General features: G+C 39.3%; 1 protein-coding gene across 2 annotated transcripts; it reads right to left on the bottom strand.

The window, feature by feature from the left end:
- Positions 1–4402: 4402 nt before the first annotated feature.
- Positions 4403–16679, bottom strand: LOC121952003 (RE1-silencing transcription factor-like). 2 transcript variants are annotated; one of them, XM_042498508.1, is made up of 6 exons: positions 16374–16679; positions 12146–12460; positions 10894–10984; positions 10670–10796; positions 10322–10580; positions 4403–9100 (listed from the first exon to the last, which is right to left on the bottom strand). In XM_042498508.1, exons 1-6 carry the CDS (start codon positions 16398–16400, stop codon positions 7691–7693), a joined length of 2229 nt encoding a protein of 742 aa, XP_042354442.1. In that variant the 5' UTR covers positions 16401–16679; the 3' UTR covers positions 4403–7690. The 2 variants fall into 2 exon arrangements, with proteins under 2 accessions (XP_042354442.1, XP_042354440.1); XM_042498506.1 differs by lacking the exon at positions 16374–16679 and adding an exon at positions 15064–15374.
- Positions 16680–18657: the final 1978 nt, after the last annotated feature.

Here is an 18657-nt window from a genome sequence, read left to right as displayed (position 1 = left end):
CATCTCTTTCTGATTGTTTTGCCTATTTATTGTGAGTCTATTTTAGTCTCCTTGCAGCTATTTGCATCCCTTTGTGGTCATTTTACATCTCTTCAGGGTCATTTTGAGTCTCTTGATTGTTTATATTAATGTGAATTACATTTTGCAGGCGATAGCCAGGGGGACTCCCAACACTTGCCTTTTAGACCCGTTCAGTAATCCATCCATGTTGCTATGTTGTTAGCATTTAGTCAGTGTGATCTGCTCTAAAAATACTTAAATAAATGTTTCATGGGGAGGCTGCCATTGCTGCAAATCAAATCTGCTCCCTCGTGTTTAACTTCATTGAATTGCACAGAAGCTGAATGCATTTACATTTACATTTACATATGTGCATCTCTGCTGTAAACAATACAGTTAAGCATCTGACACTGACACAGATGCTGTGAAAGGGTTGAGTGTTGCCTTAACTCGTGGATTTAAATTCAGAACTGACAACAGTATGGATTTTTTGGCCCCTCTCCCATCAAATTTATGCTCATCTCTGACTAAGATCTAACACATCTTCCAACTCAGGGAGAAAACTCGCAGACATCCTTGACATACTACTCAGTCCCTGCTGTTTTGGATTGACGATGCCGCGCTGTGACAGAGGGAGCAAACTAATACTTGCCAGTCAGCCAGGCTGGATAGCAGGAGACAAGTGATTGCACAGCTGATGGGGGTAATTCTGCACAGATAGGGGGTGGCAGGAGAGGGGGGCTACGGTAAATAACAGAATACAAATGCTGCGTGATTGATAAATACCGTATGACAGCACTATGTCGTCCCTGTGAAAGTCGGGGGAATAGGAGGCCATTCTAAATCAATGAATGACAATGACAACTACTGCAGCGAAACTTTGCAGAGGGAGAGGTATACAGAGAAACATTTTTGCAAAAACAACCCTTAAAAGACAGACAACATGGCATTTTTTCATAACATTTAAACAGTTCAGGTGGATAATCCTCCCATTTATAAGGAATAGTTTCACATTTTGGGAAACATACATAATTGCTTTCTTCATGACAATTAGATAAAAAAAATCATACTACATTTTTGTTTGTACAATAAATGTGAAACTACAACCTGCAGCTGGTTAATGTAGCTTAGCACAAAGACTGCAAACAGTCTGCAAACAGAGTGCAAAAGGGAAACAGTTGGCATGTCCCCGTCCAAAGGGGACAATTAATTAATTGATTTATTAACTCTAAAACAACAAGGCAAATCAACAAAAATCCCAAAATATCACACTATTCCACTGATAGGATTATCTAAATGGACTCTTTAAGAATGCCATGGAATAAAAATTATTCTGTTGCTTTTCTGTGAAAACTTCTGCAGAAATATTCAACATATAATTTGTAAACTGGTTAGATTTAGAGGTGCTGTTTTGTCTGATTTTGTTGACTAGTTAGGTGAAGTGGGTGAGCATAAACGAACAGATCTTTTAAAATGACGCTGTAGTTTGTAGCATGTACCTGGTCAGCCTGTTGAATGTTAAAGTGCTCATTAACCCCTGACGTACTTACTCACTGTTATCGTGGGATACTGCTGACGCTGCCTGCTACAGTATGTGAACAAGAAGCGACTGAAGCGTCTCAAAAGAACCGCTCTCTCAAAGTTTAACGTCTGCTGCTTGCCCCTAAAAGAACAGATGCATTAAAATTAATATTTTATCTTCATTTATATACACTTGTACATGGTAACTGGTAATTCACTCTAGAGAAGCTTTGTGGGTGGGCTGCGCTGGCTGCTGAACGTGCACGAGCTATAATGGAGTTTCACAGGGACACTGACAATACTATTTGACAATACAATTTGCAAAAAGTATCAAAACTCAAAAAAGGATGAATTTACACGACTTTGGACAAAGTCAGCCTACCTTTTCCCCTTGTTTCCAGTCTAAATGCTAAGCTAAGCTAACAAGCTGTTTGCTGAGGCTTTATATTTCCAGGAGTGTAAACTCATCTGGGGTGAAAAAGATGACAAAGATGCAAACCCTCTAGGAGCGCCCAGGGGCATGCATGAAAACGTTACAATTTACCTTTGCCAAATACCAAAGAAAGCTTACAATACAATACAATCTGTTGGATGCGGTCACTGGCTGCGTGGCGCTACCGTTATCTTCCTCTCCTCCTGCTGTCAACACAGATTCGTTATTCAAAATGTGATATCATCAAAGAGAGACTGGCTCTTTTGATCGGCCTTCAGACAAATGGTTTACTCTTTCAATTTATCTGTATCCATAAGCTTTTAGAAAAATGTGCACATAACCTGACAAAAACAGTGCTGAGTATGTTTGTATTTAACATTGAGCAGACATGAGAACGGTAACAATTTTCTCATCTAACTCTGGTCAAAAAAAGCAAATAAGCATATATCAATAAATTTAGGTCAGGTGTTTTTAATATCAAAATGAAATAAAGAAGTGATTAGAAATACATTTTGTAGGCGTCACGCAGTTTATGAACAAACACAGACTACTGAAAACAAATTGTGGATATTAAAACACAGACAGCAGGAGACAGAACAATCTAAAGGCTGAATGCATTTCAATAAACAACTGAGCAATGTTGCCTGGGAATTGGTGAGCAAGAAAATGTCATTTGGCCCAGGTGGACTCCAATCTGTTTGGCTTATGACATTTGGTAGGCATTTGAGCTCCCGTGTGGGAAACCCATTTTCAATCTGATTTCTTAAGCAAATGCCGAAACCATAAAAGAAGCTGCTTTTGGAAATGGCCCTTACTTTCTAATCTCAGCTCATCTTATTTCACCACTCTGCTCCCTCTTAATGTCCTTGTCTCTTTAAAATGAACCTAGAGCATCTGCACTGTATCTTACTGAGTGAATTTATAGTGCCAAATAAATATTGTCTATACACTGATGGTGCCACGACAGTTATTTTCTCTAAATGCACTCTTCATATCAAGTCTGCAAAAAGCATCAATGTGGTCTTCGGTCAACAGCGAGCAGCTCCAGTAATCTAACTGACATCAGCTTAAATCATCAGACCCACAGAGCGAGGAACAGAGGGAGAGTTATACCAGGAAAATAATAGTACACTTAGTAAAAAACAAAACAGAAAGAAGTCGAGAAAATGGCTGTCCTTGTGGCGTTTGTAAATGACAGAGCACATTAATTCTGCAAGCCTCAGCAGCTGCAGCGGGGCGTCTTAGCTCCTATCTGTCTTAGATACTGTTGGAGGGGTGACTTGAGGATACCTGCAAAAGCTCGAGGTCACCTATAGAGTACAAGTGTAGAGGGAATGACGCTGCACTAATACACTGGTTTTCAGGTACGCGGACAAAGAGAGAGGGAGAAAATGAAGGAGAAAGACAGATAAGAGAAAGGAGAGATCACATCCCTGACTCGTTCAAAAAGCAAGCTCAGGTACTGCGGCAGGAGTAACTGTTACCATAGTAATTGTGTTGGCTGTGGTCACGCTTGTTTTGCAAAATGAGTCTGAAGGACAAGGAGGACATCTAGTGGTGTTTCTTTAACTAGCAGGACATTATCATCACCCTGGTGATGGACGCCTGGACAAATAAATATTGTAGGTCTATGATACTCATCTTAAATCTGGCCTGTGATGGGGTGCATAGTGGCCCACTGCCCATTTCCTAATTTACAGTTTAAAAAACATGACTTACACTAGGATTTAATTTATTTGATCTACTCTGAATGTAAATAAGGGGCCCGAGTGCATTAAAAAAGCATTTAAGCTGAGCGTGTTTATGAAAAAAGGTGCCAGGGGAGTATGTGTGGGGCTGCTGTGACTGGATTTGCCTTGTTTAATAATTTTGTAGGATAAAAATGAGTTTTTTTAATTATTATTATTATTAATAGGCCCTAGTGTTCTGTCATTTTGCAAAACTGGCCCCCAGGTAAATAAAGTTGAGTATACCTACGGTAATCTAACATGGTTTCACTGTGTCCACTTGGTCTAACAGTTTTATGATGTGATGAATCTACAATGACCAACTGCGCTCTCATCTTGCACTGTCCCTCTCACATTTTGGGATAAGTATCAATAACAAGTGGTGGGTAGTAACTAGTTTTATGTAACTGTGTTAATTAAATGACAAAATAAATATAATTTGTTACAGTTACTGAGAAGAAATATATAGTGAAATTACAATCACGGCACGTTAAACAAGACTTGGAGAAAAGTGCTTAAAACGTAACATAATTAAATATGTAAATATGATAATTAGATATTTTTTCTCAGAGATTTTTCGCAGTCTTTTTTTTTTACAAATAATTTTCTAAATCTACTAATTTCTTGCCATTTGTGGAACATTTCTTACCAAGTTGCCCTATTTTTCTAATGTTTTTGTAAAAAATCACACCAAATTGCTTCAGATACAAAGGCTGAAATACTTGTGAAAGGCATCTGAAAAGCAGCAAAAAGAAAACTGATGTCACTCCAGGTTTCAAACGGTTAAACTGTGCTATCTTGTTTGTGAAATTTAACAATATGCACCATCAAGAGGTCACTAAGTAAAAAGTACAGTTTGCTGAATAAATCCATTATGCACACTGAACAAATTACCTCATTATCAGTCACGAACAGCCCGTCCTTCAAACCCATCAAACCTCGATGACTCATGAGCCAAAGGGCAATCTGAAAAAATGATTCCACAGAATTACAGTCTTTAATTAATTCTGTGACTGATTGTCAAATTTTCCGATAAATGACTCGGTGATAAGACCAAGCAGGAGCCTCGCTTTGCATTTCGTCTTGTTGACCTTTACAAAAACTGCAGCTGAGTGGCGGTTTTTCCATCGAGGACTTGTAAACACTCAGCTTTAAATACATTGTCAAGTATCTGATTTACACAACTAGTTGAATGAGAGACCTCAAAACTATTTATCTACCTCTTGTGCACACATCCTGTCGCTCTGAAACGAGTCAGTAAGTAGCTCATTAAAAGCTAAAATGTATTCCTTTTTACTTTTGTTTTCATAACATTCGTCCACGTTCAGACCTGCAAACTGTCGGCACATCTAATCCACTCAGCAGCGTTAGGTTTACCCAGCAACAGGCCGACTCAGACACTCAGAAAAACTTGATGGACCTTGAAGCCAGCTTAAGCACCAGCTCAGAGAGAGAGGGAGAGAGAGGGGGAGAGGATAAACATGTGAGCGGGGGAGATTCATTCAGGGTTTATGATCAAAGTGGGAACTCTCAACACTTCAACATTTAAATTCAAGCATTAAGAGTTAGGGGAAAAAGTCAACTGTCAAATCCTTGTTTCACCGCAGCTCCACTGAAGCCCCCCAGGGACCAGTTTGAGTTTGTTTGTTCTTTTTTTTAAGTAAAAATATGAATCTTTCCTCACCGCACTCAATAAACTAATGCACAAGCTAAGATGACAGGCTCTCAAAGACACATTTAAAAAAAAAAATATATATATGTAACAAACTCTGCAATCTCTCAAAGGTCCATACTGGATATTGTGCATATTTTATACCATCCTCTACAAATAACATTAATTTAACATGTTCTAGTAAGTTTCTGGCCAGTGTGGCAGTGCACCTGCAGAGACTTGAAACTTACTTTTGATAGGTAATTCAAAACAGTGAAGAAATCTCCAGTAATCTGTTTCTTTCTTTATTAACCTGCATTTTACTCCCTCGCATATTTCAAGGTGGTTAAAAAGAGAAGTCGTCACAGAGTCGTACTGCATCATATCACTGGGCTACAGCATAATATGCAGCAAAATCTGATCTGCACTTACAGAAAGGCTGAATAGCTGGTGCACTATTAAGTTACATCACGCATGCGTCATATCTCAAGTGGTGCACGGGATCAGAGACCGTGACTCGGCCTCCAAATAATAGACTAATATACTTGTGTTTGAATACAAGCCGGCTTTTTGCAAAGCCTTCCTCAGTGGTGCATTCAGAGAAACTCTGAGGTGCTTCAATGTGCCAAGGTGATGAGTATCAAAACAATCCATCTCAATAAATGTGTTATTATCAAAACTTCTTTTCACTCATGATTCAGCAACTGTATCTCAAGCTAGTTTCAACCATCTGCAAGCTGATTTTTGAAGCTTTTTTCAAAGTAAACTGAAACCAATTTGTATCGAGAAAGCAGCAAAATAATCCAAAATAGTCAGCAGCAATGTTAAAAATTATCAATTTGTAACTAATTGGTTTAACAATAGGTATGGTCCATATTCTCTGAGGCTACACTGAATATCACTGAAGCTCAGATGTTTTTCCACGTATTCAACAATTTATGTTTCCATAAATTTGAAGGCATTGTATAAAAGAAAATTACCATTGAGCAAAACTGATCTATTAACCAACAGGTAAAATTATGAAACAGCGATTTTTTAAAAAAACAAAACAAAAACAAAGCATGTAACAATGAATTCCTTTCTGAATATTTCTTGATTCCCCATCAAGTGATAAATCACTGAATTCACATAATTATGCAGCTTTACAGTGATTAAAAAAAGACAAGAGGACAAAAGAAAACTGGCCGTGCCGTAGCGCACTGAACTCAGTATAAAGGTGCTTTTTTTTTAGCTTAAAACTTACATTATTTGTACAATACATGACTATAGTACATATTTCCCATCAGTAATACCATTTTCTCCTACATTTGTTGACCCAAATTATCCAAAGGTTATTTGCAATTACCTTACCCTACACTGATAGTCACTTTCTTATCATGCACCCATTACTCATCTTTTTATATTAATCATCTTTGATATTTTTCCCTCAACTGACTCACTGCCTGACCCCCCATTACTGCGCGGTAAAAGATGATTTGATTTATGCGTCGTCTACACCTATATTGATGAAAAAGTATATTTTCCTCTACGTTATGGCCTCTTGTCCAAACACAAGCAGAGCTTTGGGTCATTAAAACTGAAATGTTTCTAAAATGGCATCTGAGGTGCAGATTTTTCAAAACTACATTTATCGTCTTTCCGTGTAGACATGTAAAACAGACCGATAAAATAATATATTATATATAATATAAAATAATCATGGCACCATCTCCTAATTCGTGCATGCCTATTGTAGCTTTGTGTAATGAAAATGAGACAGAAACAGTAACAACAACGGCGGACTTCCGGTTTGTTTACATCTTGTTCGTACTGCTCGGTCTGATGAGACTCAGCGCTGCTGCACCGCTTCACGTACAGGTGGAGGTGTCTGCTGCTGCCGCCTTTTATTCAGTCCACCTCAACGTCAGCGCTTAAGTCCCGCAGAAATTAAGGTTCTGAATTATCAGGACCGGTCGAACCAGCAGAGGGTGGGACGATTTTGCGAGTGGGATTGTTGTCGCTGAGGAGCGGAAGAAAAAATCATCCGTCTGTCCATGGGGGATCAGCTGGGATGAGACCTCCAGTAGGTGTTCTGAAAAAGGCAGTCTGAACACTTTAACGTCGGCGCACCTTTGGAGCCGTTTTTGTGTTCTACTTTATAATACAAATGTCGTGTGGACAGAATTATATTTTAGAACAGAAGGGAAAAATATCCATTTTCAGAAATACCTGTATGTGTGTAGACGCGTCTGAAAGAGGCTGGCCTGTGCTAATATTTTGATTCTCATTTTTAAATTTGTTTTAATATCTCTACTCAAGAGATAACAGTCCTACCGCTTCTTTTATTTCCTCACACTAAATTAGTCCTTGAGTTCTGTTTTAAGCATTTTCATCATTTTCTTCTGAATTCTTCTTTGGCCTTCCCCTTCCTTTCCCTGAGCTCTTACCGCTGCTCTGGCGGCCGTACCTCTTTTTCGTTGCTTCTTCTTCTGGGTCAAAATCAGAGTCACTGTCATTTTTTGGTTTCCCTCTTGATCTCCCTGTGATCTTTCTCGCCGTCTCCTCTTCTTCTTCTTCCTCCTCCTCTCCTGCAGATCCAAAGGACATGTCACTGTCTGATTGCTCGTCCTCGCTTTCCTCATCACTGGAACCTGTTTTCTTGAACTTCTTCGCCTTTGATTTTGCAGTCTTGGTGTTTGAACGCTGGCCTTCGGTTTGTCCTGCTGGAATCAAGTTGCCCGCTGCATCTCTCTTAGGCCTTCCTCTGGGTCTGCCTGTGGTCCTCTTTTTGCTTTTTCGCACTTCTGGTATCTCCCTCTGCACCGTCTCCTCTCTAACTTCTTCTGTATTGTCGAACTCAGAGTCTGTGCCTCTCTTTTTCCCGCTGTCCTCTGCATCGCCGGTGTCACTCGCATTTTCATCTGTTTTATCTCTCTTCTGTTCACGTCCGGAGCTCGATGAGTGATAACGCTGGACGTGACTCTTCAAGCTCACATTGTGATTGAACCTTTTGTCACAATGCCGACACTTAAAAGGCCTCTCCCCCGTGTGCAGACGCATGTGAGATTTCAGGTGGCTTGACTGGTTGAAGCCACGTTCGCACACTGAACACTTGTACGGTTTCAATCCCGTGTGCACGACAGAGTGTCTCCGCAGATGGTGAACATCCTTAAATTCAATCCCACAAACTCCACATTTGTACACCTTTGGATCCGTTCTGTGATTTGCCAGGTGTACTTTGCGTACTTTACTGCTGGCAAATGTCTTTGGACAGTCAGGACATTTATAGGGCTCTTTTTCGTCTTGATGCGTCTGCTCGTGTTTAAGTTTGTCCACCCTCGTTTTGAAGGTAACGTAACAGTATTTGCAGGGATGCTCGTACGTTTCATCGTGTATTTTGCTGTGATTTTTCAGAGACGTCTCGGTAACACATCTTTTGCCACATATATTGCAGGAAAAGGGCTTTACTTTGTGCTCACAAGTGTGAGGCTTCAGAATATTAAAGAAACTTCCGCACTCTGTGCAGAGCTCATTAATTTTGAGGCCACCCGGGGTATCAGAGTTTTCTTCTTCCTCTTCGAGCTCATCTTCATCTTCGCTTTCCTCTTCAGACTGCTTTGCGAGCTCTTCCGCCAGCAAAATATCTCCAGTTGGATTCCAATCCCCGTCTGAACTCACCTCACCTTCATCACCTTCCTCTCCTTCATCTGACAGATCACTTTCTTCATCACTGAAAGTTACAATCTCAGAGAAGACGGTGCTGCTGGGGTTGTCATCTGTTGGCATTTCCTGTGAACAATACAATGACAAGAATGACAACCTGGCATGACTTTTCCAAGTCTATACAGCACAGAATATTAAAGCCTTGTTACCAAAAAAAGGAGACAGGCAGAGGAAGCATTATGACTTGTTATTATAATTGAAATAAACTCTATATGAGCAATAAGCCCACATGCAGGCAATAATAGACTGCCAGTTTGGGGAAATGCTCTGCAGATACTACAAAAAGGAGAGATGATGTGACATTATGCATTATGCATTTATCCCTCATTATTCCTTTCACAGTAACGAGCTCCGACGGCCACTGGCTGTGAGCGCGGCTGCAGCTGCTCTGCCTGGCTGTGATGTTTGAAGCTGTGGCGGAGGATATGCTTATTGCTCGGATCTGTGGTTCAATCTATTGGTGTTTTCCGACCAAAAGTTCTGAGGACTCCCTGAGAGTAATATCCCACTATTCCCCGAGAACTACATGTCTTCAAGGGCTTTTTTTGTGTGTGTTTTCACTCACAAATAGGAACGCTGAAGTGACGGTCTGTAAGCCGGCCAGCAGTTGGTATAGCAACGTCACTTTCGCTTTGATGAGTCAAAATCATGTATTTCCACCGTCACATTTATGCTCAGTAAAGCCATGGACTCCGCTGTTGGTCTTTTTGTCCGTGTTTGTTGTTACAACACACTCTATTAACAGAGAGCTTTAACGTTAATGTTTGACATTAGTTGAGTCTACTCTTCCACACTGAGGACTGAGGTTTTGATCCACATCTGCCACTGTTTTGCAATACTTTTTTTTTTTTTGCTACCCTTTTTACGTCCCACTATTTTTGTAATCTAAAGTGGCTGATTGCAACAGCCTGAAACAGCATAAATCTAAGACATCTAAGTAGTGTTGGTAGTCTCTGCATCCAGTAGCCTGCCCTCCATCTGGACAGAGCACCAATGTAAGACATCATTCAAAGACAAACTACAGACTAACAACACCTGCGTGTAGTTAGTGTTACACCCATAAAGAACTAATGTGCTACAGCCATAATCATAACAACTAAACGGCAGTTTCCTTAATAATTAATAACACTACTCAGCCTTTTCTACTGATCACTGAGAACGCAAAACTAAACACAAACTAGTGTCGTCTTTTTGGGCACTCTGTGGAATCAAGTAGGTTCTGAGGTCATTATAATACAGGCAGCATGTCTGAATATGCTGTAGTACGTCTGAGTATTTAAGTCCTACCTGTTGGGTCTCTGTTGTTACTTCTGTGCCTCCTGTCAGGTGTTGATTCACAGCTGCTGGAAGAGTGTAATCGACGAGGCTTTTCCACTGGTTTTTATAGTCACACTTCAGACACTGTTGCTTCAAGACGATGAGCACCCCATAGGTGACCTTCTCAAACAGGAGTTTAAAGCCACACGACGGGCACTTGCGGCGGAACAGCTGGAGGAGGCAGCTTTCATTCACAGCATATTTTCCTGACGTCTGTAGAAGCGCAGCTCTGAAAATCAATTAAAAAGAAGATTTAAAAAGTCAATCTGATGTAAACTTAACAGAAAATAAGCAAAACTGTTGAGCTGTTGAACTCACTTTTCACTGTTTAACTCAATATTTGGGAGTTTTTGTTGCATCAGGTCAGACCCAGAAGTGACAGCGTTTGAAGCATTCGGTCTTTTAGACATTAAAACACCACTTGACAAAGGTCTTGCTTGAGAACCTGCAAAATAATTTCAATATTCACAAATAAAGAAATATTTTAACAAATACATATTGTCTTTATCGAAATCTGGACGGACGCAAGTCGAGTGTTTTACCTTTTGAAGTAGTTCTTGATTTTTTAGAGCGGGAAGTTGGTGGATTAGGATCATCACATGAACCATCAGCATGTTTGGTTTCCACAGGCTCCTACACACATGACAAAACTAAAGTTTAACAAAATCTACACACAAATAACTAAAATTAGTATGTAGTTATCACAAATACAAATGATGACTTCGAATAAATGAAAGCTGTTTGTGCACTGAGTGGACAACGTGTACTGAATAACTGCATGGCGATCATAGTTATAAATGTTTAAGTATTTTTACAGAATTATTTTTACTTTCCCACTTGTTTTGGGTTTCTTTAAGTTGCTCATTGCCTTCTTCCTATGATTTAAAAAAGAGAGAAAACAGAAGCCAATTTGCTCTGGTTTTAAAGGGTTAAATTAGCCACCTAACCTCTGCTGATAACACCGGGGTTAGCACTACAATTTGAATATTTCAGCATATGGTAACTGTAACTTTAAAAGTTGGGTTAGGTAACGTAACATTAAGCAGCCAATAATTAAGCAAATATTACACGAGAGGGTGCGTTTTAATGTCATTTATGACACGTCAGTCAGGAAGGAGGCGTTTCGCCGAGGTCTGCAAGTATTACTGAAGTGTTAACTCTTTATGCTTTGGAGCTTATAATACAGTGGCATCTGAACTTAAATCCATAATTCATTAATGACAAGCATGAAAAAAGCTCATCACATGTAGCTTAAAAGTAAACAAAATGTGATAAATAAGCTAATAACAGGCCTACATATACAGTGCATGGAAGTGATAGAATGTATTAAATATACACTCAGTGGGATACTTAATTAAATAAAAGATATCGATTTGTACAGTATACTGAGATTTTTGTGCCACTCAGCATGTTGATTGTTTATTTGAATGCACATAACTATAATAAAGCCCTAGTTACTATGGTTGGGACACTTAATGCATCTCAAAAATGTACCTACAATGAAATTGGGTCATTATATGAAATAAAGAAATATTTTTAGTGTAAACGACAAACTTGTTTATCTACTGTTAGGCTGTAATACCAAAAAGCAAACATGGCATCATTTATTATGTATTCATTTACAAAGATTAATAGCTACTGAAAGCAGGTTCTGTAAATAAGAAACAGTGTGCTGCTGAGTTAAACTGAAAATAAACCATTTACCTGGTTTGTTTGACATATGCTATCCGGTGATGTGTTGAGGAGGTAGGACGGGGACAGTAACAGATGTTACGGCTGTGTAAGCGGACTCACCACATATTGTGGGCTCTCCAGAGGGTCCTCGGGCTCTGACTTGACACACAGTGATGGGACAGCGCTCGGCTTTAGCTGGACCGTGCCAGTCGCTGGAGTCAGGTGCTCAAAAGAGTCATCGGTAAAGTGTTCAATACAAATGGTGATATCAGTCCAGGATGATTCTTTAAGTCGTTGCCCGTTGACTTCGAAAATGAACTGAACCCACTCCAGTCTGCTCTCTGGATCCTCCGGTAACTTGAACATTTGGGCACTTCGACGCCACGAATCACATCCGACGACGGAGCACATCCTGGGTGCAGCACCTGTGGTTCCCTACATAAATGACAAAAGTAAAAGCTTGTAGTTAAACAAAAACTACACATTAATATTAGATTTCAGAGCACATTACAGCATCATGAACACGTTTTGACTTAAATAAGTCAAAGCTGTGTGTGTGTGCTGTGTGTACTGAACACCTGCAGGCTGAACAGCTACATTAGCCTGAAGAAGTGAGCAGAGATTTAACAAAAAAATCACAGACTGGGCACCAGTGGCATGATAAGTACTCATTTTGTGTGTGTCACCTCAAAAGTGGGGATGCACAACATTGAATTTTGAAATATAGAACAACCCATTTGGAAAACAACCGATATCAACATATCCACTTTTAACCCCACCTAATTTTAGTGATCATCAAGTCTCTCCTGTAGCCGAATTAACATCCTATTATTGAGACTGTTATCATGATAGCCCACCAGCAGATGGAGACAAGAAATACAATGCTTTTCAATGTATGTAATAATCATTCACTGTGCAAACTAAGAAAAATACTTAAACTTAGGACTCTTGTTTTCTACATTTTCACCATCATTTGAAAAATATATTGGTTTCTGATATCAGCAGAAATCAGCATGGTGGCCAATAACGATATTTCATTTTAAAGCCATTATCTGCCAATACTGAAAATGCCAATAATATTGTGCATCCCTGCTCAACAGCACTGTTAGCAGAAGCAGCATTTAAACTGAGCTGCAAAAGCCCACTAAATTATAACTTTTAAAAAAATTGGGCATGATTTTCTTCACATAGACTAAATGACTGTTTTTAAATCTCTACTAAATGAAGGATGTTGATTTAAACAGTTTACTATGACTCTTAAAGGGTAATTTCTTTTTTAAACTCTACCTATATTTTACAATATAGTTTAGGTGTTTAGGTGACTGATGTGAGTCTGAACAGTCGTTTCAATTGTTCCACTGCTGAGAAACAGCCCTGCAGCTGGCAGCCATGCAATACCCGCACTGTGACCAGATAAGGCAACAGTGCACCATCACTGTACAGCCATTAAAAAGTGGTTATTACTGTCACAAAGTGGGTTTTCATTAAGCCTCAAATTTCACAAAAATTAAAATTGCAAATATAAAATGTGCCTAATGGAAGCACGTCAATTCAAAAAAACAACAACTCCCATTTATTGCAAAAGGTTTTTACGCTTTTTGCAAAACTGCAATGGAAACATTTTTTTCTGTTTTTAAAGGTCACATGATGCCATGGATCTACACTTGTCTGTAGGAACTGGCTCCCTCAAGCATGATGCAGCAGGCACTACAAGAAGTTTTATTGAATCACTTAACTCTTCAAAAGTTGAGAAGATCATCTGGAAATTCTGAATCCACAATTCCTCTGAAATCCTGAACTATCACCTCCCAGAAATCCCTCATATGTAACAGCTCCCACATATAGGAGGCTTGCCTTTCCATTACTGCGAGCATAACACGCTCATGTCACCTTCGACTGGAAAAAATGACGGCTAGTGCGGTGGCTGCAAAAGAAATAAAGCTGCTAATGTTTAGAACATCCATCGCCATGCTTCTTGGAGTGTTAACGCGAGAGGAGAAGTCACATAACATCGCTCAGTGGAAACGCAGTCATCTCGCAGTTGTGTTTTATTGACATTTTGAAAAATATCGGTTAAGTTTTGTGCACATCTGTAATGGAAATCCACCTACTGACAGCCTCAGATTGTCTCTTTACCTTTCACTTGATCCAGTTTGTTTGTTATAGCATCTAAATCTCGCTCAAGGAGCATTCTCGTTCTGAAATCTCACAAAAAATGACTTGTTGCAGGAAGACAGCACCCGAAACGCAAGTCAGAGGGAGTGCACAAAGTGTGGCTTTGTATTATCTAAAAGATTTTCGATGACATGGATGACAGACGTTTTCACAGCAGACATTTCGACATGTAATATCAGGAAAAGCACAGCTGTATTCAGTAACACTGATTTCCACTTGAAGGAGGCTTACTGGGACAGCTTACTGGGACACTTAATGGAACTGAGCCATGATTAATGTTATAATTTTTACCTGTGCTTTTCCAACTAGGACAAGTCAGATTGTCTGCTGTGAAAACAGGTCCATCATTTAGCTGATTATTTGAGCTGCAATATACAGATGAAAGTCTCTTACTAACTGAGGTGAGGAGAGGTGGACAACAGACTGTGATTATCTCATCTTATTAGAAATAACTTATAAACAAATGAGGGTTTTGGAATAACTGGTGTTACCATCATTATTTATTGCCTTTACGTGCCTCTGTATCTCCTAATTTATAGGATGTGCAAATGTACGCATTAAATTTGTCTTATAGATTGCATAATACCTAAGCATAAATATATTGTCATTTCACACACACACTTTGACAAGTCACACAGATAATGTCAGCTTTTTGATATGACTTGCTTAGTTTTTATGAATTTCAATGGCTGAGAAAATTACATAAGTCTATTTTATTTTCTTATAATCACTTCTGAATCAGCTAAAATGTTGTACTTTCTAATCATGTATTAATTGATTGATTGATTTTGTCAGTATCCTGCCGTGCTTTGGTGTTTATTGTTATTCCAGGTCAACATAATAACTTTAGCTCATAAAATTACCTCCACTCTGTCTGCAGCAGGTATCTCCACTTTTGGAACAGCTGTTTTCTTTAGGAAAATGTGCTTGGGATTCTTTCTCCTCTTTGACTGGCAGTAGTCATCCCGGGCAAAATGGTCACTGCAGACCCGATGGTCTGCAAGGCGCAGCGTATGGACCGGAGTTTTGAGATCCATTTGCAGCACAGCTAGCCACAACTTCAGCAAGTCCTTATCCAACAAAGGGAGTCTATGAAAGCTGCGCCAAGTGTTTTTTGACATTTTGTTGTTACAATTCGGAAATGCGCAACCACGAACCATTGCTTTTTTCTTTTTCTAAACTTCTGTGCTCAACCACAACAAACTATACCATGCGGTACTCTCCAACTCCTGCTCGTGTTTCCCGTGTTGTCTTCCTGCAACAAGTCACATCCCATGTGATTTCAGAACAACACTTCTTTGAGAGAGACTTGAACAAAACAGACCGGATCAAGCAAAAGGTAAAGGGTTACTTCAGATATGTAACAATCTGAGCCTGTCAGTGGGAAAACTGACAACTTTTAAAGTCCTTTTAAAAAGGGCGGTCAGCTATTAAGGTCGATACATAACGCAATATTATTTTTCCATCATGTCAATTAACATCTGACACAAGGCTATACCGGGCTGAGTTTTAAAGCTAGTGCGATGATACTGGCATCATATGAAACAACCATGGTACAAACCCTGTCATGCTAGCTTCTCAAAAAAGGGGGCTAAATAATGCTCCAAAGTTAAGATAAATGTTGGCAATGTTAAGCATAGCATGTCTATTTGACAGTAGCCCCTTGACCTCTGACCTTTCTGATATCTGAATGAAAATAAGCTCTGTGGATACCCATAACTCTCCCATTGACAGACATGTGAATCAAAACAATGGAATTTAAAATATGTGATGAAAAATGCAATTAATCACAATCAACTATTCTGCAAAAAAAAAAAAAAAAAAACTGAATCGTGTGACATACAGTGCACAGTTGCCTCGTGTGTTTTAACCCGCGGGCGTTGCATGGCTGACAGCTGCAGACATCTCTCTTTTTAATGGGCCAACGTCAAAAATTATTCACATCGACCACTTAAACAAACACACACAAAAGAAAATGGTTGTAAAACGTCCAAGTTACTCTTAAAGGGTGTTACTCAAACATGTGCCTCGGGTGAAATGATGTTAACTAGCCTACATGGAATAATGAAGTGTGACTGTAACGTTAGTGTAAACAAAGTAACGTTACACGCTTGTTGACCAAACGTCAGGCTACTGTACGAAAAGTACACACGCAAAACTCATGACTACGTACATGATTGTTACATTGAGATCCTGCCATTATCCTGTTTTCGTCCAGGACGATTCTTTAAGTCGTTTCCCGTTGGATCAAAAATGAACTGAACCCACTCCAGCCTCCTCTCTGGATCCTACGGTAACTTGAACCGTTGCGCACTGCGACGCCACGAATCACAACCATGAACGGAGCACATGCTGGATTTAAGTTTGTCTCTGCTGCTTTAAAGTGGTCGGATAGTTTACTTAATGTTTACCAGACGTAAAGTGGGATGTAGACCTTTGCGTGGACGGGTTTCTAATGCTAACAACAGTGATAAGCTAACGGCTAGTTCGTGGCTGTGTGGTGGTAACGGAATGGGCGGGGCTCTGTGGTTGGGGATCGCTCGGTTTGCCATCAGGCGTATCCCGGTGTCGTGCCAAAAAGTGATCGTCTGCACGAGACTGATTGCCAACCGCGGGAGCGCGCGCAGCCTGTTTAATCTGTATCGCGCAGTGTCCACGTCTTCAGCTGCTCTCACATGGATCAAACAGTCGGTGCATGTAAATACACATAAGTTTATGTCCGTGGTAAAAGCATAGGTATGTTTTTATGAAACTAATGATTCTCGAAACCCAGTTTTCACGTGTTTGCGATTTATAGTTTGGTCAGGCATGACATTTACGCGATTATTGACAATATTGTTGTTCCCGTTGTTTGTATGTGTTAAACATGAGCCTGCATTGTATTACCTGCTATGTGCCCGAAATTATGACCAGTCCTTTTGACCTGTTGAAATACCTTTGAAGAGCCAATACAACACATAAAAAACTACCAAAAAGTGATTGCAGCTCCTATCTTGTCACTAAAAGGCTGTTTGTGCCTCAAAATGACTTAATTCTTAGTGATTATATTTGACATATTATAGCTCACTCAGTCCCTTTTTAGCTGTGTAAATACCTTTAAAGACCAACGCAACAAATAAAATGCAATTTTCAACTTGCCAAAAAGTGATTGCAGCTGCTATCTTGTTACTGAAAGGTTGTTACTCTCTCAAAATGACTAGATTTAATTCTTGGGGGTTGTATTTGACTAATTGTAATCACGCCAGTATTTTTTTTACCTGTGTAAATACATTTAAAGGGCCAATGCAATTTATTAAATGAAATTTTCAACTTGCCAAAAAATGATTGCAGCTGCTATCTTGTCACTGAAAAGTTGTTTCTGCCTCAGATTGACTTGATTTCATTCAGAGTGAATATATTTGACAGACTGTAGCCAACCCAGTCCTCTTTTACCCTTTTAAATACCTTTAAAACACTAATGCAACAAATAAAATGCCAAACAGTGATTTCAGCTGCTATCTTGTTACTGAAAGGTTGCTTCTGCCTCAAAATGACTAGACTTAATTCTTGGGGTTTTATTTGACTAATTGTAATCACTCCAGTCATTTTTAACCGTGTAAATACCTTTGAAGGGCCAATGCAATGCATAAAATTAAAATTTTGACTCGCCTTTATTTTTACATTACCCATCCGTAAAGTATTATAGACTACTTTCCAAATGTAAACAAGATTTTAGACATATTAAACACATACAAACAACGGGAACAACATTATCGTAACAACTATGAATCGCAAACACGTAAAAAGTGGGTTTCAAGAAACACTGAAGTTTCACAGAGACATGATATTAATGCCTTGTAATATTGACAGCAGTAATAATTCATAAAACACTATATATCCCCTTTTTTATTTACACACATACATCTATCCGTATTAAAAAAAATATAATGCATATGCACACTTACAGAAACACATTTTACATTTCTTAAACATTAAAATCACATTGTATGTACAACGTAAATTAATGGTTTAATTTAAACAATGAATTAAGACTTCTTAAACAAAAGGTCAATAACAGCTGAAATACTACTTTTTACTGTGACAATCTCAAAACCCGTCAGGCAGCATAAAGACTGACACAGTAACTATAAAAGTATTTGCGTACATGATGTACTCCGCCAGCAGAATCAATACAAAATGTAATCCGCATAAAAAGTGTAGTCTTAACGTGATAATCGCCTCTGTCTACCATACCATGTTTTCCACAGATGTTATATAAAACACTTCCGCACGAGCAAACTCGCGCACGGACAAGTAGCGCGCCTGAGCAAGCGCGTGCATTTGAACTCCGCTACTACATCGTTTAACGTCGTGCACTGACAGCCTGACGGCAAAACAACAAATCCGTTTCTTACCATTGCATCTGCATGTAGCTCGCTCCTGCAGAGAATAAAGGCGGATGGCACAGCGGTGGGCTT

Source organism: Plectropomus leopardus, chromosome 12 (assembly GCF_008729295.1).
Source record: "Plectropomus leopardus isolate mb chromosome 12, YSFRI_Pleo_2.0, whole genome shotgun sequence".
Taxonomy (NCBI): Eukaryota; Metazoa; Chordata; class Actinopteri; order Perciformes; family Serranidae; genus Plectropomus; species Plectropomus leopardus.
The sequence above is the reverse complement of the archived record's forward strand: the minus strand, read 5'-3'. Positions and strand labels throughout refer to the sequence as shown.

Excerpts from the sequence above, each read along its gene's own strand:
- LOC121952003 (XM_042498506.1), bottom strand. The coding sequence starts at position 15,360 with ATGGTTCGTGGTTGCGCATTTCCGAATTGTAACAACAAAATGTCAAAA. Across the intron at positions 12,461-15,063 it reads CTGCTGCAGACAGAGTGGAG|GGAACCACAGGTGCTGCACC; the intron begins GTAATTTTATGA and ends TCATTTATGTAG. Across the intron at positions 10,797-10,893 it reads ATCAAGAACTACTTCAAAAG|GTTCTCAAGCAAGACCTTTG; the intron begins GTAAAACACTCG and ends ATTATTTTGCAG.